The 25,335-nt window shown below is 43.2% G+C and overlaps 1 protein-coding gene and 1 pseudogene across 5 annotated transcripts in view; one reads left to right on the top strand and one right to left on the bottom strand.

The window, feature by feature from the left end:
- The window catches only part of CFAP52 (cilia and flagella associated protein 52), a 66,102-nt gene that overhangs the window by 29,073 nt on the left and 11,694 nt on the right, over positions 1 to 25,335 (bottom strand). For 4 of the 5 annotated variants that reach the window (XM_058431547.1, XM_058431548.1, XM_058431550.1 and 1 more), the window contains exons 2-6: positions 23,542 to 23,741; positions 22,677 to 22,813; positions 15,329 to 15,457; positions 11,329 to 11,428; positions 9,480 to 9,596 (exon numbers count right to left, since the gene is read on the bottom strand). In XM_058431547.1, coding sequence (XP_058287530.1) covers positions 9,480 to 9,596; positions 11,329 to 11,428; positions 15,329 to 15,457; positions 22,677 to 22,813; positions 23,542 to 23,741 — 683 coding nt within the window. The remainder of the gene's footprint in view (positions 1 to 9,479; positions 9,597 to 11,328; positions 11,429 to 15,328; positions 15,458 to 22,676; positions 22,814 to 23,541; positions 23,742 to 25,335) is intronic. The other variant, XM_058431551.1, reaches the window with a different exon arrangement.
- LOC116458755 (large ribosomal subunit protein eL19-like) lies at positions 18,995 to 19,579 on the top strand (annotated as a pseudogene).

Below are 25,335 nucleotides of genomic sequence, written 5' to 3'. Positions count from 1 at the left end.
AAACAGTGTTAAGAAAAAGCATGAAAATCTCACAAATCACCACTAAAGAACATACTCATGTAACCAAATACCACCTGTTCCCCAAAAACCTACGGCAATAAAAAAATTTTTAAATGTTAATCAAAAAAAGAAAAAGGCTGAATGAAAGATGAATTAAAGATGGCCAAAGTCATGCCAGTGCTGCACACATTGCCTGGAGGATGTTCATGAAGGTTCTGCTCACGATGCACCCCCAAGGGGATTCAATGCCAACAATGGGCTCACTTGCCAGGAAGTAACCCTCCTGGGCCTGCAGGATGCAAACAGGATTCACCATCCTTCCTCCCTAAACCCATCAGTGCATTTTGAATATTTAAAAAATTAATCCCAGCACATTGAGAGGCTAAGGTGGGTGGATCGCCTGAGGTCAGGAGTTCAAGACCAGCCTGGCCAACATAGTGAAAGCCTGTCTCTACTACAAATAACAAAAAATTAGCTGGGCATGGTGGTGGGTGCCTGTAATCCCAGCTACTAGGGAGGCCGAGGCAGGAGAATTGCTTGAACCCGGGAGGCGGAGATTGCAGTGAGCCAAGATTGTGCCATTGCACTCCAGCCTGGGCAACAAGAGTGAAACTCCTCCGTCTCAAAATAAATAAATAAATAAATAAATAAAATAACACCTTTACATCCACTCAAACGCAGTCAAGAGTAGAAGGTATAAACACAGCCTCAGCAATGTTAGTCCCTCAGCTGCCACTGTTTTCACCAGAACTTAATTCTTATAATGCAAAGCAACCATATTTAACACCCCAAGAAAGCACAAAAGACTCCTTATTGTTTGGTGACTACATTATCTGAACTACAACATACAGTACATAATCTTACCAATAGTGGGGAATATATTTAAAATTTAAAGTATCCTTCAAAGGCTGGGGTGTCCCCCACCACTCACCCCAAAGAAAAATGGTGTGACAATGTATGATGGTTGTTTCATAGTATTCACTATGAAGTTCTAATTTTAAAATGTCCATGAGCAACATTTTATTTATTATTATTATTCTTTTGAGACAGTCTCTCTCTGATCATGCAGTGGCATGATCTTGGCTCACTGCAACCTCCACCTCCTGGGTTCGAGTGATTCTTGTGACTCAGCCACCTGAGTAGCTGGGATTACAGACATGCGCCATCATGCCCGGCTAATTTTTGTATTTTCAATAGAGACGGAGTTTTGCCATGTTGGCCAGGCTGGTCTCAAACTCCTTACCTGAAGTGATCCTCCTGCCTCGGCCTCCCAAAGTGATGGGATTACAGGTGTGAGCCACCGTGCCCGGCCATGACATTTGATTTTAAAACATTCAGTATAGCTAGTGACTGTATAGGTTTGTGTCTTAATGAATTTTGAACATTATAAAACAAATATCATGCCCTTTCAAGTTACTTTAAGCTGAATTTAGCCTGTTGTGGCTCAAAAGACATTTTGTGATTGAGAAGAGAAACCAAGGCTCAAGAATGTGACGGCGAGGACCAGAATTATATGCTCCCCAGCTTCCACTCCTCATCCCTAACTTCCAAAGTGCCTCAGCAGGACAACAAGATGAAGGCTCGGCCTATGAGGAGACAAAACCTGGAGTGAATATTTTAGCATTTATTTGGGGACTTGGGGATGCAAGCGGTAAGGAGTTCAACAGAGCCTCGAAGCTACATATGTGTGATTTCTAAATTTTTTAAAACTATAGATGACATCATTCAAGTGCACAGGTTCTGGGGCCAGTCGGCCTGGGTTGAAATCTCAGCTCTACTACTTGCGAGCCAGGAGATTTCCAATGTTATGAGCCTCAGTTTTCTCATCTGTAAAGCAGGGATGAAAATGGTATCTATCTCATTAGGCGTTTATGAAGATCGAATGACATAATTTAAGGAAGGGGTTTTGCACCATGTCTGACACATCAGCATTTATTGACACATACCATTTTTGTGTTCACATGTTCGTGTGTGTGTGTGTGTGTGTGTGTGTGTGTGTGTATTTTGGAGACAGGGTCTCTGCCACCCAGGCTGGAGTGCAGTGGCACAACCACAGCTCACTTTAACCACGAACACCTGGGATGAAGCAATTCTCCTGCCTCAGCCTCCCCAGTAGCCAGGACTATAGATGCATGACACCACGCCGGCTAATTTTTAAAAAGTTTTCATAGAGATAGGGTCTTTCTATGCTGCCCAGGCTGGCCTCAAACTCCAGCCTCAAGTGATCCTCGTGCCTTGGCCTCCCAAAGCACTAAGATTACAGGCATGATCCAACTTGCCTGGCCTATTTTTGTTTTTACTAGGCTATTTTTTTTTTTAGAGCAGTTTTAGGTTTGCAGCAAAATTAAACAGAAGATACAAGTATTTGAGATTTCCCCAATACTTCTTTCCCCCACAGGTAAAGAGCCTCTCCCATTATCAATATCTTCTGGCAGAGTAGATGTATGACAGCTAATAAACCTATGTGGACACATCATTATCACCCAAAATCCATTGTGTACATTAGCGTTCCCTCTTGGCGTTGTATACTCTCTAGGTTTGGACAAATTAATAGCAACATATATTTACCATTATAGTGTCATACAGAATAGTTTCACTGCCAAAAAAATCCTCTGTGCTTTACCCATTCACCCCTCCCTCCCTACTAACCCATGGCAAGCACTGATCTTTTTTTTTTTTTTCAGATGGAGTCTCACTCTGTCGCCAGGCTGAAGTGCAGGGGCGCGATCTCGGCTCAATGCAACTTCCACCTCCCGAGTTGAAGCAATTCTCCTGCCTCAGCCTCCCGAGTAGCTGGAACTACAGGCATGTGCCACCACGCCCAGCTAATTTTTGTATTTTTAGTAGAGATGGCCAGGATGATCTTGATCTCCTGACCTTGTGATCTGCCCGCCTCAGCCCCCGCAAAGTGCTGGGATTAGAGGCGTCAGCCACCGCGCCCCGCCTGATCTTTTCATTGTCTCCATAATTTTGCCTTTTCCAGAATGTCATATAGTTAGAATCGAACGGTCTGCAGTCTTTCAGACTGGCATCTTCCACTCAGTAATGTGCATGTCAGTTTCCTTCTTTTCCTATAAAGTCTTTTCCTGACTTTATAGCTCATTTCTTTTTAGTACTGATTAATATTCCATTGTTTGGATGTATCACAGTTTACGTATCCCTTTACTTACTGAAGGACATCTTGGTTGCTTCCAAGTTTTGGCAATTATGGATAAAGCTTCTATAAACATCTGTGTGCAGGTTCTTGTGTGAACATAAGTTTTCAGCTCCTTTGGGTAAACAGCAAGGAGTGCAATTGCTGGATTACATGGTAAGAGTAAGTTTAATTTTGCAAGAAACCACCAAGCTATCTTCCAAAGTGGCCGTACTATTTTGCATTCCCATCAGCAATGAACAATAGTACTTACTGCTCTCCATCTCTGTCAACATTAAGTGTTGTTAGTGTTCTGGATTTTGGCCATTTGAAAAGGTATGTAGTGGTGCCTCATTGCTGTTTTTATTACATTTCCCGGCTGATATAAGACGTAGAGTATCTTTCCATATGCTTACTTGCCATCTGTATATCTTTATTTATTTATTTATTTATTTATTTATTTATTTATTTATTGAGACAGAGTCTTGCTGTGTCCCCCAGGCTGGAGTGCAATGGCATGATCTCGGCTCACTGCAACTTCTGCTTCTCGGGTTCAAGTGATTCTCCTGCCTCAGCCTCCCTAGTAGCTGGGATTACAGGCTCACACCACCACACTTGGCTAACTTTTGTATTTTTAGTAGAGACGGGGTTTCACCATGTTGGCCCCGCTGGTCTTAAACTCCTGACATCAGGTGATCCGCCCGCCTCAGCCTCCCAAAGTGCTGGGATTACAGGCGTGAGCCACTGCGCCCGGCCGCCATGTGTATATCTTCTTTAGGTGAGGTGGCAGTTAAGGTCTTTGGCCCATTTCTTATTGTTGAGTTTTAAAAGTTCTCTGTATATTTTGGGTAAGAGTCCTTATTCAGGTATGTCTTTTGCCAATATTTTCTCTCACTCTGTATCTTTATTTTTCATTCTCTTGACAATGTCTTTCATGGAGCAGAATTTTTGATTTTAAGAAAGTCCAGCTTTTCAATTCTTTCTTTCATGGGTACTATAGCTAAAAGTTATCACCACACCTTAGGTCTTCTGGATTTTATCTTTCAGGAGTTCTATTGTTTTGTGTTTAAGTCTGTAATCCATTTAGAGTCAATTTTTGTGAAAGGTATAAGGTCTATGTCTAGGCTTTTTAATTTTAATTTTTATTTTTTGGTTTTCCAGTTGTTTGGCATTATTTATTAAAAATACTATCTTTTTTTCCATTGTATTTCCTTTGCTCCTTCACCAACGGTCAGTTGACTATATTTATGTGAATTCATTTTTGGGCTCTCTATTCTGTCCCATTGATCGATTTATCTATTCTTTCATCAACACTACACTGTCTTGATTACTGTAGTTTTATGGTAAGTCTTGAAATCTGGTAGTGTCACTCCTCCAACTGTGTTTTTCTTCAATACTGTGCTTTCTTTTTTAAAAAATTATACTTTAAGTTATGGGATACATGTGCAGAACATGCGGGTTTGTTACACAGGTATACACGTGCCATGGTGGTTTGCTGCACCCATCAACCCGTCATCTACATCATCTACATTACCCGTCATCTACATTAGGTATCAATATTGTGCTTTCTACTCTGAGTCTTTTGCCCCTCAGTGTAAACTGTAGAATCAGTTTGTCTACACAAAAATAACTTGCTGGGATGTTTATTGGGATTGCAGTAAATCTACAGTTCAAATTAAGAAGAACTCATATCATGACAATACTGAGTCTTCCTATCCATGAACATGAAATATCTACTTAGGGCCAGGTGCGGTGATTCACGCCTGTAATCCCGGCATGTTGGGAGGCCGAGGTGGGCAGATCATGAGGTCAGGAGATGGAGACCAGCCTGGCTAACACGGTGAAACCCCATCTCTACTAAAAATACAAAAAAATTAGCCAGGAGTGGTGGCGGGCGCCTGTAGTCCCAGTTACTTAGGAGGCTGAGGCAGGAGAATGACGTGAACCCGGGAGGCGGAGCTTGCAGTGAGCTGAGACCGCGCCGCTGCACTCCAGCCTGGGCGACAGAGCAAGACTCTGTCTCAAAAAAACAAAAGAAAGAAATATGTATTTAGTTCTATTTGATTTATTTTATCACAGTTTTATAGTTTTCCTCACACAGATCTTATACAGCATGTACTTTTATTATTATTATCATTGTCATCATCATCTTCGTTTTAGTACTGTATGCCTAATGGTCAATTTTAGTTTAAGGTTTTGTTTTTGTTTTTGTTTTTTTGTTTTTGTTTTTGAGACAGGGTCTGACTCTGTTGCCCGGGCTGGAGTGCAGTAACGTGATCTCGGCTACAGCAGCCTCCACCTCCCAGACTCAAGTGATTCTCATGCCTCGGCCTTCCGAGTAGCTGGGATTACAGGCACATGCCACCATACCTGGCTAATTTTTGCATTTTTAGTAGAGACAGGGTTTCACCATGTTGGCCAGGATGGTCTCGAACTCCTCACCTCAAGTGATCTGCCCACCTCGGCCTCCCAAAGTGCTAGGATTACAGGTGTGAGCCACCACACCTGGCCAATAGGTCAGTTTTAAACCATTCCAATTCTTTACCTTTCTAACCATAAAGCAATATTTATTTATTTATTTATTTATTTATTTATTGAGACAGGGTCTCACTCTGTCACACAGGCTAGAGTGCAGTGGCTTAATCTCAGTTCACCGCATCCTCTGCCCCAGCCTCCTGAGTAGCTGAGTCTGCAGGCATGCTCCACCACGCCTGGCTAATTTTCATATTTTTTGTAGAGATGGGGTTTCACCATGTCACCCAGGCTGGATTTGAACTCCTGGACTCAAGCAATCTGCCCACCTCAACCTCCCAGAGTGCTGGGATTACACGTGTGAGCCACCGGCCTGGCCTGAACAAATATTTAAGCAGAGTTTCAAAGTGGGTAAGATCACTTGATATTGAAACCAAACATCTTCAATGACACCTCCTAGCCTTTCATCCTGCAGGAATTATTTTCTTTTCACCCATGGAAAAGGTGTCTTGGAACCATTGCCTTGTGGACTTGACCATCAGACCTGAATGCTTAAGAATTTCAGGCAGTGCGCAGTGGCTCATGCCTGTAATCCCAGCACTTTGGGAGGCCGAGACAGGCAGATTACGAGGTCAGGAGATCGAGACCATCCTGGCTAACACGGTGAAACCCCGTCTCTACTAAAAATACAAAAAAATTAGCCAGGCGTGGTGGTAGGCGCCTGTAGTCCCAGCTACTCCGGAGGCTGAGTCAGGAGAATGGCGTGAACCCTGGAGGCAGAGCTTGCAGTGAGCCGAGACAGCGCCACTGCACTCCAGCCTGGGTGACAGAGCGAGACTCTGTATCAAAAAATAATAACAATAATAAAAAAGAATTTCAGTGACTTAAATGCCAAAGGTTTGAGAAACTCTAAGACAGCCAGCATCTTTGCTGGACAGATATTTAGTTCCCAAGTGCTAGGAAAACAAAACAAAACAAAAAATCCAGTAGTTTTCAGGTAATGTTATATGGAGCTCTTTGGAGGCATCGCAGGAGTTGGCACTGGCAGGGCTCTAAGACTTGCTCTCCTTAACCTGATGTGCTTTGTTTTTATTTGTTTAATATATTAGAATTCCTATCCTATATGAACATACACTTCTCAAAAGAAGATATTTATGCGGCCAACAAACATATGAGAAAAAGCTCATCATTACTGGTCATTAGAGAAATGTAAATCAAAACCACAATGCGATACCATCTCACATTAGTTAGAATGGCGATCATTAAAAAGTCAGGAAACAACAGATGCTGGCAAGGATGTCAAGAAATAGGAACGCTTTTACACTGTTGGTGGGAGTGTAAATTAGTTCAGCCATTGTGGAAGACAGTGTGGTGATTCCTCAAGGATCTAGAACCAGAAATACCATTTGACCCAGCAATCCCATTACTGCGTATACACCCAAAGGATTATAAATCATTCTACATGCACATGTATGTTTATTGCAGCACTATTCACAATAGCAAAGACTTGGAACCAACCCAAATGCCCATCAATGATAGACTGAATAGAAAGAAAATGTGGCACATATACACCATGGAATACTATGCAGCCATAAAAAAAAATGAGTTCCTGTCCTTTGCAGGGACATGGATGAAGCTGGAAACCATCATTCTCAGCAAACTATTGCAAGGACAGAAAACCAAACACCACATGTTCTCACTCATAGGTGGGAATTGAACAATGAGAACACATGGACACAGGGAGGGGAACATCACACACCGGGGCCTGTCAGGGGTGGGGGCTAGAAAAGGGATAGCATTAGGAGAAATACCTAATGTAGACGACAGGTTAATGGGTGCAGCAAACCACCATGGCACGTGTATACCTATGTAACAAACCTGCACGGTCTGCACATGTATCCCACATGTATAAAGTATAATAATAAAAAAAAGAATTCCTATCCTAAAAAGAATTAGAAAAACCACACTTGAAGAGCTACACTTCAATCTCTTGTAGAATTATTTCTAAACTCTTCTCTACTTATACTGTAGTTTTTCCCTCTTTTTATGCATCTCCTTGAACGCTTGAATATTAAATGATTATGTGACTAAGAAAACTGTGACATTTTCCCAGGAACACAGTGCAGTATTTCAAAGTTTCTTGAGAATATCTGCTACGTGGAAAAGTATCTAAGCTTAGTTAGAACCATCTGTTCTGTTATCAGAAACGAGATAGGCAGGTACAGAACATAGTACAAGCTTTCAAATTCAAAGTTTAGTAGAAACAGCCCTAGTAAGTTACTGGGGTGCTGGAAATAGCAGCATTTGTTATATAAAATTATCCTTTGATGGTAGCTTTTTATTTTGGTGTAAATATCAAAGTCTCTAACTGTCCTTTTAACTAGAATTGCTAGGAATTCTGTAAACATAAACAGTTGACTATTTCTAGGTCTTGTTCACGACTTATAATGTCAGCTGAGGCTAAAATCTAAGATCTAGCTAGTAGACAAAAATTATATATATAGTTTTATAGATCAAAGAGCACACTTCTCTTATGTATGGCAATGGGGCTGGAACCAACACAGTTTAAAATCACAAAGCAACAGGCCCTATGCTTTGAAGAGGTGAACATAAATGTGGTTCTTTTTTTTTTTAAATTTTATTATTATTATACTTTAAGTTTTAGGGTACATGTGCACAACGTGCAGGTTTGTTACATATGTATACATGTGCCATTGTGGTGTGCTGCTGCACTCATTAACTGGTCATTTACATTAGGTATATCTCCTAATGCTATCCCTCCTCCCTCCCCGCACCCCACAACAGTCCCCAGTGTGTGATGTTCCCCTTCCTGGGTCCATGTGTTCTCATTGTTCAATTCCCACCTACGAGTGAGAACATGTGGTGTTTGGTTTTCTGTCCTTGCAATAGTTTGCTGAGAATGACGGTATCCAGCTTCATCCATGTCCCTACAAAGGACATGAACTCATCATTTTTTGTGTCTGCATAGTATTCCATGGTGTATATGTGCCACATTTTCTTAATCCAGTCTATCACTGTTGGACATTTGGGTTGGTTCCAAGTCTTTGCTATTGTGAATAGTGCCACCAGTGACTTTCTTCACAGAATTGGAAATGTGGTTCTGATTCCCTAACTCAGGACACCTAGAAATGTCTTTACCCTGAATAAAAACCAGAGATGAGAGCAAAGAGAACTGTCCAATGTACCTTGCAAATTGAGATGTGGCTTTGGGTCCATCACTGACTTTTTATGTTTTCCCACAAACTCTTTCTTCATTAAGAAAGTGTGTGCTCAGTGAAACCCCACCTCTATTAAAAAATACAAAAAAATTAGCCAGGCGTGGTGGCGGGCGCCTGTAGTCCCAGCTACTTGGGAGGCTGAGGCAGGAGAATGGCGTGAACCCAGGAGGCGGAGCTTGCCGTGAGCCGAGATCGCGCCACTGCATTCCAGCCTGGGCAACAGAGTGAGACTCCATCTCAAAAACAAACAAACAAACAAAGAAAGTGTGTGCTTTGGCCAGGCACGGTGGCTCACACCTGTAATCCTAGCACTTTGAGAGGCCAAGGTGGGCAGATCACCTGAGGTCAGGAGTTCAAGATTAGCCTGGTCAACGTGATGAAACCCTGTCTCTACTAAAAAATACAAAAATTAGTGGGGCATGGTGGTGCACACCTGTAGTCCCAGCTACTTGAGAGGCTGAGGTGGGACAATCGCTTGAACCCGGGAGGAGGAAGTTGCAGTGAGCCAAGATCACGTCACTGTACTCCAGGCTGAGTGACAGAACAAGACTGCATCTCAAAAAGAAAAAAAAAAAAGTACATGCTGCCAGTGAAGGGAGAAAAATGGCAGGGCAGTGGCAATGGTCTGTACTCACCAAACTGAATTTGTCCTTCGCAGGCCCAGCATCTGTCAGCAGTTTAGTCCTGGGGTTCATTTTTAGAATATCTCCAGTCGTGGTGCCAAGGTAGAAAAAGCTGTCATCATCGGCCATCTGAAGAAGCAAGAAAAAGAAATCTTGGCCAGGCTCGGTGGCTCACGCCTGTAATCCCAGCACTTTGGGAGGCCGAGGCGGGCGGATCACCTGAGTTCAGGAGTTCAAGACCAGCCTGACCAACATGGAGAAACCCTGTCTCTAGTAAAAATACAAAATTAGCTGGGCGTGGTGGTGGGCACCTGTAATCCCAGCTACTCGGGAGGCTGAGGCAAGAGAATCGCTTGAACCCAGGAGGCAGAGGTTGCGGTGAGCCAAGATTACACAATTGCACTCCAGCCTGAGCAACAAGAGCAAAACTCTGTCTCAGGAAGAAAAAAAAAGAAAGAAAGAAATCTTGAAGACCTGTATGTCCTCAGTGATGCCCATGAACCCCTGTTCAGGAATGGGATGAGGTTCCTCTGGCACCCCATGAAGACTTGCAAAGATGCTCAGGGCTGCTTCTATTTCCCCAGGCTCAAAGATGGGTCAGAACAGCTCTGAGGGGAGCAGGGTTAGGGCTACACATTGAATGGGAGGAAATATTCGACCCCAATTAGCCTGTGCATTTCACTTGAAGTCTATCTGGGTCTGATGTTAACAGGCATCCTCTGCCCGTTCAGACTTTTGAGACATCTCTTAAGAGCTCCTAGAATAAAGGTGTGCCCCTCCAAAGAGGATGTACATTTATTTCCTTTATCTCATATTTTCCAAACTCTATATCCATAAAATGACTATGCATTAAGCAAGAGGAATCAGGCCATGGATAATGAATTTATACAGGTTGAGTATCCTTAATCCAAAAATCTAAAATCTGAAATGCTCCAAAATCGGAAATTTTTGAGTGCTGATGTGACACTCCAAGGAAATGCTCATTAGCACATCTCAAATTTTGAATTTTCAGATTAGAGATGCCGAACTGGGAAGTATAATGCAAATACTCCAAAATCTGAAGAAAATCCAAAATTCAAAACACTTCTGGCTATATGCATATCAGATAAAGAATACACAACCTGAATATATAAATCCACATTTAAAATATATTAATAATTTCTCTTTATGGAAGAGATTGCATTTCGACAATGGATTTCATGGTCAGAAACTTTATTTTCAGTAGCAGAAATAACATCAGTGGCATAGGAATGTGCTGTGGGCTCTGAGTGCCGCGGGCTACATTGCTTTCATCCAGGTGAGGCAGGCTTTCGGTGTTTGATGACAGCCTAGATTCCAGTAAAACAAGGTTTACCTGTGCTGTGTCTAGGTGACTCTTCCCCGACTCCTAAAGAGAGCGGCAGAGGTGAACTTTTTCTTCTTTTTTCTTTTTTTTGAAACAGAGTGTCACTCTGTTGCCCAGGCTGGAGTGCAGTGGCATGATGCCAGCTCACCGCAACTTCCGCCTCCCAGGTTCAAGCAATTCTCCTGCCTCAACCTCCCAAGTAGCTGGGACTACAGGCACCTACCACCACACCTGGCTACTTTTGTATTTTTAGTAGAGACAAGATTTCACCATGTTAGCCAGGCTGGTCTCGAATTCATGACCTCAAGTGATTCACCCACCTCCGCCTCCCAAAGTGCTGGGATTACAGGCGTGAGCCACCGCGCCCAGCCAAGGTGAGCTTCTTCAATCAACATTCCCTATGTCTATACCCCACCTTCCTATCCCCAACCCCATGTACACCACACAAACACCTTGGTCAGTACTGCTAATGGGAATGTGTGCTAATTGTTATTTAATACTTAAATTAATACTTACTCCAATACTCATGACTATTCTTTTCATCTGTCCTGTTTGGCACTCAGTTGGCCAGATTTTTCTATTCGGAAGATCCAGTTCCCATACTCGAATTGTCCCACTATATATAAAAAAAATCACAGTCAAATGGACACCCATTTAAGAATCACTTCATCCCTGAAACTGAAGGGAAGAGATCGAACCATTTTTGAGGCTTCGTTACGGCCTAGTGCACTATGAAAGATCTTTTATTCGATCCTCATAACAACACCACGAGGCAGGTTTTATGATGTCCCCTCCCAAATAGGAAAGTGCGGAGCTTGAACACAGCGGAGCAGGGATTCACACCCGGCTCCATCTCACTCTGAAGTGCACACTACCCACTCTACACACACGTGAGCATGGGAACAAGGGCAGAGCAAATCAGAGCTTATTAAATTTCTTCCTCTTTGTTCTGATCTTCTCTCCTTCCTTCCTTCCTTCCTTCCTTCCTTCCTTCCTTCCTTCCTTCCTCTCTCTCTCTCTGTCTCTTTCTTTCTTTTTTTTTTTTTGACAGAGTCTCGCTCTATCGCCAGGCTGGAGTGCAGTGGTGCTATCTCGGCTCACTGGAACCTCCACCTCCCAGGTTCAAGCCATTCTCCTGCCTCAGCCTCCCGAGTAGCTGGGACTACAGGCGCCCGCTACCACACCCGGCTAATTTTTGTATTTTTAGTAGAGACGGGGTTTCACCATGTTGGCCAGGATGGTCTCGATCTGTTGACCTCATGACCTGCCCGCTTCAGCCTCCCAAGGTGCTGGGATTACAGGCATAAGCTACCACACCTGGCCTTCTTTTCTTTCTAATTGACAAGTAAAAATAATATATATTTATGGTGTACATCATGATGTTTATATACATATACACACTGTAGAACAGCAAAATCAAGCTATTGAACATATGCTTTACCTCGTATACCCACCATCTTTTTTGGTGGTGAGAATACTTAAAATTAATTATGTTAACAATTTTCAAGTATACAACATATTATGAACTATATTCACCATGACGTACACAACCTGTGTGCATCAAAAGATGGATAGACTTTAAAAATGTGGTATATGTACGCAATGGAAAGAAATTCTGTCATTTGTGACAACATGGACAAACCTGATGGACATTATGTTAAGTGAAATAAGGCAAGCACAGAAAAACAACCACTGCGTGACTTTACTCAGCTGTGGAGTGTAAAAAAGCCTAACTCATGAGACAGTAGAATGGTGGTTATCAGAGACTGGGGGTGGGAGAGTAGGGAGATATTGGTCAAAGGACAACAAATTTCAGTTCAACAGAAGGAGGAGGGCCAGGCGCAGTGGCTCACACCTGTAATTCCAGCACTTTGGGAGGCAAAGGTGGGTGGGTCACCTGAGGTCAGGAGTTCAAGACCAGCCTGGCCAACATGGTGAAACCCCCGTCTCTACTAAAAATATAAAAAATTAGCCAGGCATGGTGGTGGGCACCTGTAATTCCAGCTACTCGGGAGGCTGAGGCAGGAGAATCGCTTGTACCTGGGAGGTGGAGGTTGCAGTGAGCCGAGATCGTGCCACTGCACTGCAGCCTTGGCGACAAGAGCAAAACTCCATCTCAAAAACAAAAAAACAAAAAAACAAACAAATAAAAACATGAGGAGGAGTAAGTTTAAATGTGTTTTTTTCAAGGTATTGAGTTGCAAGGAAAATTTTAAAGGGAAGACCTGTGGTGTGGAGTCTTGTCTTCAAGGAAAGAGAAATGAGACCAAGCAACTAAAAGCTAAACCAAATTAGCATCTAACACAGGACTTGATACATGGTCGGTATTTACTTAAAGTATTATATGTTGAATTAATCTGAATTAATAATTGTATAAAAATTTCAAGGCCAACAGAACAAAGACTTTAGCTAATATTTTAAGGCAGAAAAGATTAATCTAAAAATATATCAATTTTGGGCCAGGCGTGGTGGCTGACACCTATAAATCCTAGCCCTTTGGGAGGCCGAGGCAGGTGGATTGCCTGAGCTCAGGAGTTCAAGATCAGCCTGGACAACACAGTGAAACCCCATCTCTACTAAAATACAAAAAAATTAACCGGGAGTGGCAGCATGCACCTGTAATCCCAGCTACTTGGGAGGCTGAGGCAGGAGAATCATTTGAACCCGGGAGGCAGAGGTTGCAGTGAGCTGAGATTGCACCATTGCACTCCAGCCTAGGCAATAGCGTGAGAGTCTGTCTCTCTCTATATGTGTTCATATATATATATACATGCATATACATATATAACTATATAAACATATATATAACTATATATATAACTATATATAACTATATATATAACTATATATATATAGTTTTTCTTTTGTTTTTTTTTTTTTGCTCCCAGAGTTATATATATAGTAAGTACTCAGACGTATTTTAAATGTACTGAACTGTTTTTCTTTTTCAAACAAAGAGCTTTTTCATGGTCTTCCTGGTAGATGTCATTTGAATTCTGAAAAACTTGCAGGACATCTCATGGGGACAATATAGTGGAACACACGGCATTGGGACCAAGTTAGAGAACCCAGCATACATAGGTGCCATGTCAAAAATTTTACTTAAGAATGATCACTTTCTCAGTTCTCAGTGTCACATGAAATCAAACAAGACGTAGAATGCAGATTGTCCTAAGAAACTTTTTTTTATATAAAATTCAAGTTTTGAGTCCTGAAGAAACGTTGCTCTTGGACATCAGAATGGACCAATGCCTGCTGCTTAAGGGGCTGCGAAGGAGCAGAAAGAACCCTATAAAACCCTGGCTTAGTCAAATCACTCTGCAAACCTGAAAAAAGTTGAAGAGCGTCACCACAGCCTGTGGTCAGTTGCTTTAGGTTGCTTGGTAGGGGCTTGCTTTCGTGCTGGTCAATTAGCTTCATGGCCTCTGAATGAATCGTTCGTCATAATTAGCCATGGAGCAAATGTAAGTTGCATATCATAAAGCGGGGACAGGAAACAATATAGATGTAGAGCTGCACAAATTCTCTTCTCTGGCTGGAAAAGTAACCAACCATGTGTACCTTTCCAAGATGGGTTGAAAAAAATAGTTCTACTGAACACATACTTCAACTCGGTATTTTCTGATTTCTTGCCCTTTGAACTGGTATATAACATTAAAAAAGGATTTCTAAAATTCATATTTAATCTTCCCTTCAAACTCCAAACAGGCACCTGAGGTCAGGAGTTGGAGACCAACCTGGCCAACATGGTGAAACCCTGTCTCTATTAAAAATACAAAAATTATTCGGGTGTGGTGGTGGGCACCTGTAATCCCAGGTACTTGGGAGGCTGAGGCAGGAGAATTGCTTGAATCCAGGAGGTAGAGGTTGCAGTGAGCTGAGATCATGCCACCGTACTACAGCCTGGGCGACACAGCAAAACACTGTCAAAAAAAAAAAAAAAACCCTCCCTAATTTGCTAATTTAAACAGGGTTCTAATTAGTGAATCTGTAAATTAATTTATTCCCTCCCTTAGGCAGATGCTGGCCTCTGTTCAAACTTTCAGCTAGGTCACCATTAGCTGGTTAAAGCTGATCCTGCCCGTAATTATTTTATATGGCTAACAGTCTAACCATTTGAAACTTCCTGGCAGAATTCATTTGCAAACTATCAGATCATGAGACCCCAATCAAGAGCAGGTGGGAAGAAACATCAATCAGTAGGCGAATCTGTGCAATTGTGCAAATTGTTTCTGTGAGCATGGATTGAAGATAATTCTGTCACAAACAAGAACCTGAGAACAGTTAAGCAGGTAAGCAAAATCTTTTCAGCAGCAATCACAGAATTTTAAAATAACTATAGTGAAAATGCTTCCAGCGAAGAGAACTTTTAATGAGTACAAAATCACAGAAACTATGATGTAAGGTATTTATCCAGGACTAAAGACGTGTTCCCCCAGATCAGAATGACCATGTTTTCTGTGCAAGAAAATATAGCAATTTATGAGTTCTGAAAACGCCGAACGCAGACACGTACTTTCCAGCAGTCACAAACATCTCATCCCGGCACCTGGAGAAGATCACATTGGTGGCATTGCCAACACTGAGGCCGGCTGCAGGGCTGCCACAGATGGCATCTCTCTTGGCTATGCTCCACACCACCACACTACCGAAATAAGAGGGACCAAAAAGAAAAGTCAAAGAGAAAACAGGCTTTCAAAATAAGAAACAACCATCTTAGTGGTTCTAGAAAGAAAAAAACACAACAGGTTACTTAAAAACAAACAACGAAATTACCCCACCCCTGACATCTCCTCAACCACACTGGATATTAGGAGATACAATGGTGACACATTAAAAGTTTTTTGTTGTTGTTGTTGTTGTTTGTCTTTGAGATGGAGTTTCGCTCTTGTTGCCCAGGCTGGAGTGCAATGGCGCGATCTCGGCTCACTGCAACCTCTGTCTCCTGGATTCAAGCGATTCTCCTGCCTCAGCCTCCTGAGTAGCTGGGACTACAGGTGCACACCACCATGTCCGGGTAATTTTTGTATTTTTAGTAGAGACGGGGTTTCACCATGTTGGCCAGGATGGTTTCCAATGTTGGCCGGGAGCAATTGGCTCACATCTGTAATCCCAGCACTTTGGGAGGCCGAGGTGGGTGGATCACCTGAGGTCGGGAGTTTGAGACCAACCTGGCCAACATGGTGAAAACCCATCTTTACTGAAAATAAAAAAATTAGCTGGACATGATGGCATGCGCCTGTAGTCCCAGCTACTCAGGAGGCTGAGGCAGGAGAATCACTTGAATCCGGGAGGTGGAGGTTGCAGTGAGCCAAGATTGTACCATTGCACTCCAGCCTGGGCAAGAGAGCGGGATTGTGTCTCAAAAACAAAAAACAAAAACAAAAACAAAAGAATTATTAAAACAGAGACTGCTAGGCCCCAGCACCGCAGTTTCTGATTCAGTACGTGGGATCTGAGAATTTGCTTTTCTCGTAAGTTCCAGGTGATGTGTGTGCTGCTGGTCTGGGGACCACATTGTGAGAATTCTTCTTCTGGGTGCAATCATACAACTTAATCCTACACTGAATAGGGTGTGGATCATAATGCAAAAAATGCTGGGGAGGGAGTGTTATGTTAAACGTTCGAATTAAAGTATTTAAAGAAAAAGAATGAAAATGTTATAAATCTTGTTCATGTAAAAACATACCTGACTATATTTCCCAACTTTTCTACATATGGAATGTATTATCACATTGGTCTAAAATCAAGGTATAACCAAGATCACCAGGAATAGGGAGGTAGGAAGTCATATAAGAGCCATAAATTCTCCCTTTTCCATCAAAAGTGGAAAAATTGGGAGGTAAACTACTTAAAAAGTTTAAATGATAACTAGATGATGAACCAAAAATCAAAGACTATTCAAAACAAGTGCCTTGCATCCAAGAGAAATGAAGACATGTCCACACAAAATCTTGTACATGAATGTTCATAGCGTCATTATTAATAATAGTTTAGAAGTGGAAATGACTCAAAGTCCATCAGCTGATGCATGGATGAAGATAATGCAGGCTGTCTACACAATGGAATACTACTTGATGATAAAAAATGAAATACGGTGCATGCCACAAATGGATAAACTTTGAAAACATTATGCTAAGTGAAAGAAGCCAGTCACAAAAGACCACATATTGTATGATTCTACTTATGAGAAATGTTTTGGAATAGGCAAAGCTAGAGACAGATGGTTGACTAGTGGTTGCCTGGAGCTTGGAGGAGGAGGGATGGAGAGTGATTGCTAATGGGTATGGGGTTTCTTTTTATTTTTTTTTTTTTTGAGACAGAGTTTTGCTCTTGTTGCCTAGACTGGAGTGCAATGGCGCAATCTTGGCTCACTGCAACCTCTGCATCAAGTGATTCTCCTGCCTCAGCCACCCTAGTAGCTGGGGTTACAGGCGCCCACCACCACGCCCAGCTAATTTTTTTGTATTTTTAGTAGAGACAGGGTTTCACTACGTTGGCCAGACTGTTCTCGAACTCCTGACCTCAGGCAATCCACCCGCCTCAGCCTCCCAAAATGCTGGGAGTCCAGGCGTGAGCCACTGCGCCCAGCTGGGTATGGGGTTTCTTTTTGGGGTGTTGAAAACATTCTAGAATTGATTGTGGTGATGATTGCAAACCTTGTGAACACATTAAAAACCACTCAACTGTACACCTTAACATGGGTGAATTTTATGGTATATGAAATATATTTCAATTTAAAAAATCCAAGTGCCTCTGGGGAGTGGAATCTTTATGGTGAGAGGGATATGAGACTCATGCTTTTGAATTTTGGATCCTTTTGCACAGTAGGACAGCAGAGTTTCTTTATAAGCCATGGCCAGAAATAGCTTTAATTTTTCAAAAACAATTTTTTTTTTGAGACAAGGTCTCTCTCTGTTGCCCCACTGGAGTGCAGTGGGGTGATCACCACTCACTGCAGCCTCAAACTCCTGGGCTCAAGCAATCCTCCCACTTCAGCCTCCCAAGTAGCTGGACTACAGGCACACACCACCAGGCCTGGCTCATTTTTCAGTTTTTGTGGAAACAGGGGTCTCCCTCTGTTGACCAGGCTAGTCTTGAACTTCTAGGCTCAAGTGACCCTTTCCACCTTGGCCTCCCAAAGTGCTTGCATTACAGGTGTAAGCCACTGCACCCGGCACAGAAACAAATTTGTTTTAAAAATAGATAAAACAAAGGGCAACAACATAGAGAGCTGGCCAAATGGATTCCAGCGCATCTGTACAATGGAATACCATGCTATTATGGCAAAGAATGAGATCTATATCTATGCGTATGTACATAGATGTCTTTCATATAAAGTTAGTCAAAAAGCAGGTTGCATTACAACATGAATACCATGATGACATCAATGGAAAAAGTTTCATAAATAGGTTACAAAATTTAAAAGATATATGCAGGCTGGGAGCGGTGACTCACGCCTATAATCTCAGCACTTTGGGAGGCCGAGGAGGGCGGATCACCTGAGGTCGGGAGTTCGAGACCAGCCTGACCAACATGAAGAGACTCCGTCTCTACTAAAAATACAAAATTAGCCAGGCGTGGTGGTGCACGCCTGTAATCCCAGCTACTTGGGAGGCTGAGGCAGGAGAATCGCATGAACCTGGGAGGCAGAGGTTGCGGTGAGCTGAGATTGTGCCGTTGCACTCCAGCCTGGGAAACAAGAGTGAAACTCAAATACAAATATAGGATGTCCACATAAGTCACTCCTTTGTTTCTTTTCCTCTGTGTAGAAGCTAGATGGGTTGGTAGAAAAACCCCCCAGGGATGGGAATATTGCACTTTTTTTTTAGTACAGCAAGGTTTGTTTTCCTTTCTTTCTTTTGGCTTTTCAACATTCTCAAACGTTCTGCAAGCAAATTTTAGGCAGCTTAAAATTACAGCAGAGATGAACAGTTTTGCCAGATTAACCTTGGTTAAGGGGTTGTTTTCCCCCCAAGACCTAGTCTCTTTGACGGGGGTGGGATGGGGGTGGCCTAATGGCCTAGCTCCAAGAATCTCCGGGGGTGGGACCCAGGCATCAGTGTTTTTTAAATCTTCCTAGGTAGTATCAGCGTGCACCAAAGGTTGAGAATAACTGCTTTAAGTTGAACAAAGGATGTTGGAACTCTTTTCTTTCACTGCAGTGGCCAAAGCCGTGAGGATGTTTGGGCTTCAGAAGGGGCTTGCCTCTAGTGCCCTCTGCCGTGGCAAAAAGAAGGTCTGGTTGGACCCCAATGAGACCAGTGAAATTGCCAAGGCCAACTCCCACCAGCAGATCTGGAAGCTGATCAAAGATGGGCTAATTATCCATAAGCCTGTGACTGTCCATTCCCTGGCTGGATGATGGGAAAACACCTTGGCCCGCCAGAAGGGCAGGCACATGGGCATAGGTAAGCCAAAGGGTGCAGCCCTTTGCCAGAGAAAGTAACCTGGATGAGGAGAATGAGGATTCTGCGCCACCGGCTCTGAAGATACCATGGATCCAAGAAGATTGATCACCACACGTATCACAGCTTGTCACAGCTTGTACCTGAAGGTGGAGGGGAATGTATTCAAAAAACAACTGGATTCTCATGGAACATATCCATGAGCTGACGGCAGACAAAGCCTGTGAAAAGCTCCCAGCTGAACAGGCTAAGGCTCACAGATCCAAGACCAAGGAAGCACACAAGTGCCGTGAAGAGCATCTCTGGGCCAAGAAGGAGAAGATCAAGACTTGCCCAAGGAGGAAGAAACTAAGAAATAGAAGCTCCCCATTTCTTGTCTGTAGATAGCACTCTTGGTGATTACATAGATCAGTCATTAAAATAAAACAAGCCTTTTTCTGCTTGCAAAAAAAAAAAAAATAAAGTTGAGCTAAGAATGTTAACAGGGGATTTCTGGATACATTTCTTTTTTTTTTTTTTCTTTTTTTTTTTTTTTTGAGACGGAGTCTCGCTCTTGTCCCCAGGCTGGAGTGCAATGGCACGACTTTGGCTCACTGCAACCTCTGCCTCCCAGGTTCAAGCAATTCTCCTGCCTCAGTCTCCTGAGTAGCTGGGATTACAGGTGCCTGCCACCATGCCCGGCTAATTTTTGTATTTTTAGTAGAGATGAGGTCTTGCCATGTTGGCTAGGCTGGTCTCAAACTCCTAACCTCAGGTGACCCACCTGCCTCAGCCTCCCAGAGTGCTGGGATTTCAGGTGTGAGCCGCCGCACCCGGCCAATACATTTCTTATCAGAAACAGTCAAGTGGTAATGAGCCAGGGAAGGGGTGACCACTTGTGAATGACAAGAAAAAGAGGAAATCTCATGAAAATTTTGTTGACTTGCTATATAGTAAGAGAAGAACTATCGTTATATAACTATACACAAATATAAATTTCCTTTGTAATAAACCTATGAAGCTCAAATAAGAAAATATACATAGAAGTGTACTGAAGTATTAAATCCCACACAAACTTCAGGTGTTATTATTTTTCTTCTACAGATTGTGTTCCTTTGACATTTACATAGGAATATGTACTGCATTGATTGTTCTTCGTAATATATTTTGTTTGTTTGTTTATTTATTTATTTTTAGCTGGAGTCTCAATCTGTTGCCTAGGCTGGAGTGCAGTGGTGCAATCTTCGCCCACTGCAAACTCTGCCTCCCAGGTTCAAGTGATTCTCCTGCCTCAGCCTCCCAAGTAGCTGGGATTACAGGCCCCGGCACTACGCCTGGCTAATTTTTGTGTTTTTAGTAGAGACAGCGTTTCACCAGGTTGGCCAGGTTGGTCTCAAACTCCTGACCTCAGGTAATCTGCCTGCTTGAACCTGGGAGGCAGAGATTGTGGTGAGCCGAGATTGCGCTATTGCACTCCAGCCTGGGCAGCAAGAGTGAAACTCCATCTCAAAAAAAAAAAAAAAAAAATTCTTTTCTGTGGCTAAAAAATATTCTATTGGGTATGGAAGGAGCATACCTCAACATGATGAAGACCTTATATGACAAACCCACAGCTAATTATCACACTGAATGGGGTGAAATTGAAAGCCTTTCCACTAAGACCTGAAACAAGATATAGATGCTGTCAGATCCCAGGGTCCAGGTCCAGCCCATGCTGAAGTCCGAGGGGAGTGGGTGGATGAGCAGAAAGAACACTCGGGGGCTGTAGGCAGGTGGAAGATGATTTTATTCAGCAGCAGCTCTCATCAACAGCTTTCTCACACTGTCTGCCCTGCCTCCGCTGCTTGAGCTGGCATCTCCCACATACAGCTGCGCAGCCGGCTCTACCCTGCCTTCAGGGTCAGCAGCTTAACTCTTTGTCTCTCTGGGCACGAGTGGGCTGAGCTGTGTCCTGGCTCCCCCTTGTCCATCTGCAAAGATGGACAGCTCTGGCTCTCTCTCTCTCTTTCTCTGGGCACCAGGGCACCTGCACAGTGTCCACAGGGCAATTATACCTTTAACAGACAATAGTGGTGTAGAGCCAAGTGATGGCCTTTCCCATGCTATGGCAACATGGCTGTGTTAACAGTGGAATTATACGCCTGCACTCTAAACTCGCTGAGTCACGCAGGATGTAAACATCCTACCTTGGCCTATCCTTGACCAAAGCACAGCCATGTTCCTTACAGATGCTCACTCTGGCCACTTTTGTTCAACACAGTACTGGGAAGCTTGTATAACTCTTATAGCTCAGGCCAATCAAATCGGACTCTCTGAAGGTACACCCAGGCACCAGTGATTCCCTAAAGCTGCCCAGGTGATTTCAACAGGCAGCCAACTTTGAAAACCACTCTTTTATGGTATTTTTCTCAGAGGCTTTTCAGACAATGCACACTGAAATATAGATGGGCCAAGAGAGAACATTAGAGGGGACAGGGCCCTTGTCATTTCTGGAAATATACCTTGCAGAAAATAAGCAAATATGGCAAACTTGGCATCTGAAAAAGTATCTCGCATCTATACAGAACTTAAATAAATTTATAAGATAAAACAAAAACCCCATTAAAAAGGAGGCAAAGGACATGAACACTTTGCAAAAGAAGACATACATGCAGCCAACAAGCATATGAAAAAAGGCTCAATATCACTGGTCGTTAGAGAAATGCAAAGCAAAACCACAATGAGATAACCACCTCATATCAGTCAGAACAACTATTATTAAAAAGTCAAAAAATAACAGATGCTGGTGAGGTTGCAAAGAAAAGGGAATGCTTATGTACTGTTGGTGGGAGTGTAGATTAGTTGAACCATTGTGGAAAGCAGGGTGGTGATTCCTCAAACAGCTGAAAACAGAACTATCATTCAACCCAGCAATCCCATTGCTGGCTACACACTCAAAGAAATATAAATTGTTCTACCATAAAGACACATATGATTGTATGTGCATCACAGCACTATTCACAATAGCAAAGACATGGAATCAACCCAAATGCTCATCAATGGTAGACTGGATAAAGAAAATGTGGTGCATACACACCGTGAAATACTATGCAGCCATAAAAAAGAATGAGATCATGTCCGTTACAGGAACATGGATGGAGCTGGAGGCCATTATCCTTAGCAACCTAATGCAGGAGTAGAAAACCAAATATCACATGTTCTTACTTATAAGTGGGAGCTAAATGATGAGAGCACATAAACACATATAAGGGACCACAGACACTGGGGCCTGCTTGAGGGTGGAGGGTGGGAGGAGGGAGAGGATCAGAAAAAATAACTATTGCGTACTAGGCTGAACACCTGGTTGATGAAATAATCTGTACAACAAACTCGTGACATAAGTTTACCTGTATAACAAACCTGCACATGTACGTCTGAACCTAAAATAAAAGTTAAAAAAAAAAGAAAGAAAATAAGTAACTATGTTTAGTTCATTACCTTCCGTCATCTGGGCCTCCTAGTGATACCAAGTACAAATCATTTGGAGAAAAGGCCAGAGCTTCAATTTTGCCTTTGTGAAGGGACAGCCGAGCAAGCAGCTCTCTTTTCTTATAATCCCACAAAATGATGTCTGCCTGGGGGCAAGAACACACCGTCAGATCATAGGGAGGCATTAAAAGCATCTGAGGAGATAGCTACCCTTCTTGGTGAAAAACAATTAGTACTGTCACTTTTCGTTTTTCTTTTTTCTTTCTTTTTTTTTTTTTTTTGAGACGGAGTCTCGCTCTTTTTTGCCCAGGCTGGAGTGCAATGGCGCAATCTCCGCTCACTGCAACCTCCACCTCCTGGGTTCAAGCAATGCTCCCTGTCTCAGCCTCCCGAGTAGCTGGGATTACAGGCATGCACCACCACGCCCAGCTAATTTTGTATTTTTAGTAGAGGTGGGGTTTCACCATGTTGGCCAGGCTGGTCTCGAACTCCTGACCTCAGGTGATCCGACCGTCTCGGCCTCCAAAAGTGCTGGGATTACAGGCGTGAGCCACCGCGCCTGGCTCATTCTATCACTTTTCCAGAAATCAGATCAGGTTCTACAAACATGAGAGCAACACAATGGAAACAGCTTTAACCGGGAACTTTTGTTTGTGAGCATTATCAGTCACAAGCTGCAACCTCGGGTGTAAAATCATCAGAGTCCTTCACTCCTGGTCTGACAGAATGAAAATGAGTTAAAAGAGAAGTCAAAAGGAAGAAGAAGGAAGAATAAAGCACGTTGCCACACAGAACTAACAACTTGAAGTGGGGCAGTTCTTCTAGGGAGGCACCTCTAGATAAATTGACAATGAGTCGTTTTCACTGTATTCACCTTGAACCCCATGAATGTGACTTGTCCGGAGGCGATGTACTCTCCAGACCTGGAGATGGCCAAGCAGGAGACGTTGTTGCCGTGACCCTGTAGGAAGTTCTGCTCTTTAGTATTTATTGCCTGAATGAGGACTGTGCAACCAAGAGGATAAATCATATGCTCCTGGTCAGGATGGCATTTGAGACCAGTAGGCACATGTCCTAAAAGAGAGAGATTCACAGTAATAATAATCAGGTGCAGAAGTGGCTAGGAATTTTCTACTTGAGTACAAAACACAACACTTTTTTTTTTTTGTGACGGAGTCTTGCTCTTGTCACCCAGCCTGGGGTGCAATGGCACAGTCTTGGCTCACTGCAACCTTCACCTTCTGGGTTCAAGTGATTCTCCTGCTTCAGCCTCCCGAGTAGCTGGGATTACAGGCACCCGCCACCACACTCGGCTAACTTTTTTTTGTATTTTTAGTAGGGATGGGGTTTCACCATGTTGGTCAGGCTGGTCTTGAACTCCTGACTTCGTGATCTGCCCACCTCAGCCTCCCAAAGTGCTGGGATTACAGGCGTGAGCCACCGCGCCCAGCCAACACTTTTAAAATAAGCCTTAGTTCAGCTAAAAGAAGTTGGGGAAATAGGTAATTTTATTTCCTTTTGTTGTTGTTGTTTTGTTTTGTTTTTTTGTTTTTTTTTCTTTGAGACAGAGTCTTGCTGTCGCCCAGGCTGGCGTGCAGTGGCGCGATCTCGGCTCACTGCAGGCTCTGCCCCCCGGGGTTCACGCCATTCTCCTGCCTCAGTCTCCCGAGTAGCTGGGACTATAGGCGCCTGCCACCTCACCCAGCTAATGTTTTGTATTTTTAGTAGAGACGGGGTTTCACTGTGTTAGCCAGGATGGTCTCGATCTCCTGACCTCGTGATCCGCCGGCCTCGGCCTCCCAAAGTGCTGGGATTACAGGTGTGAGCCACCGCGCCCGGCCATAGGTAATTTTATTTCACTGGCAAAAAGATTCATCTAGTAATCACTTCTTAAACTTTGATGTTTGTAAAAATCCCAGAGGGATCCTGTTAAAATGCAGATTCCGATTTCAGGTCTGAGAAGGGGTTGAGATTCTGTATTTCTTATAAGCTCCTAAGTGATGCTGATGCTGGTCCAGCAAGGCGTACGGCCAATTCTCATAATCCTAAAAAGTGTGAGTGCATGGAGCGTGAGCAGCCTGCTTGGGTGAGTGCACAGGCATAGAGAGAATGGGAGTCAACTACCTCAGGCAGAGGTTTGGTAAAGATAAAAATTTGGCCTATTTTACTTCACAAAGCATAATATTCTCCAGGTTCATCCGTGTCTTTACAAATGGCACAATTTCCTTCTTTTTAAAGGCTAAGTAATATTACATTGTGTGGCCAGGCGCGGTGGCTCACGCCTGTAATCCCAGCACTTTGGCAGGCCGAGGTGGGCGGATCACGAGGTCAGGAGACCAAGACCATCCTGGCTAACATGGTGAGACCCTGTCTCTACTAAAAATACAAAAAATTAACTGGGTGTGGTGGCGGGTGCCTGTAGTCCTAGCTACTCGGGAGGCTGAGGCAGGAGAATGGCGTGAACCCAGGGGGCGGAGCTTGCAGTGAGCCGAGATCGTGCCACTGCACTACAGCCTGGGCGACAGAGCGAGACTCCGTCTCAAAATAAATAAATAAATAAATGAATAAACCAGAGCGAGGGTCCATCTCTGTCTCTCTCCCTCTCTCTCTCTCTCTCTCTGTATATATATATATATATATATATATATATAACTAAATACATATATAT

This window comes from Hylobates moloch, unplaced genomic scaffold (genome assembly GCF_009828535.3).
Source record: "Hylobates moloch isolate HMO894 unplaced genomic scaffold, HMol_V3 SCAFFOLD_19, whole genome shotgun sequence".
Taxonomy (NCBI): Eukaryota; Metazoa; Chordata; class Mammalia; order Primates; family Hylobatidae; genus Hylobates; species Hylobates moloch.
The sequence above is the reverse complement of the archived record's forward strand: the minus strand, read 5'-3'. Positions and strand labels throughout refer to the sequence as shown.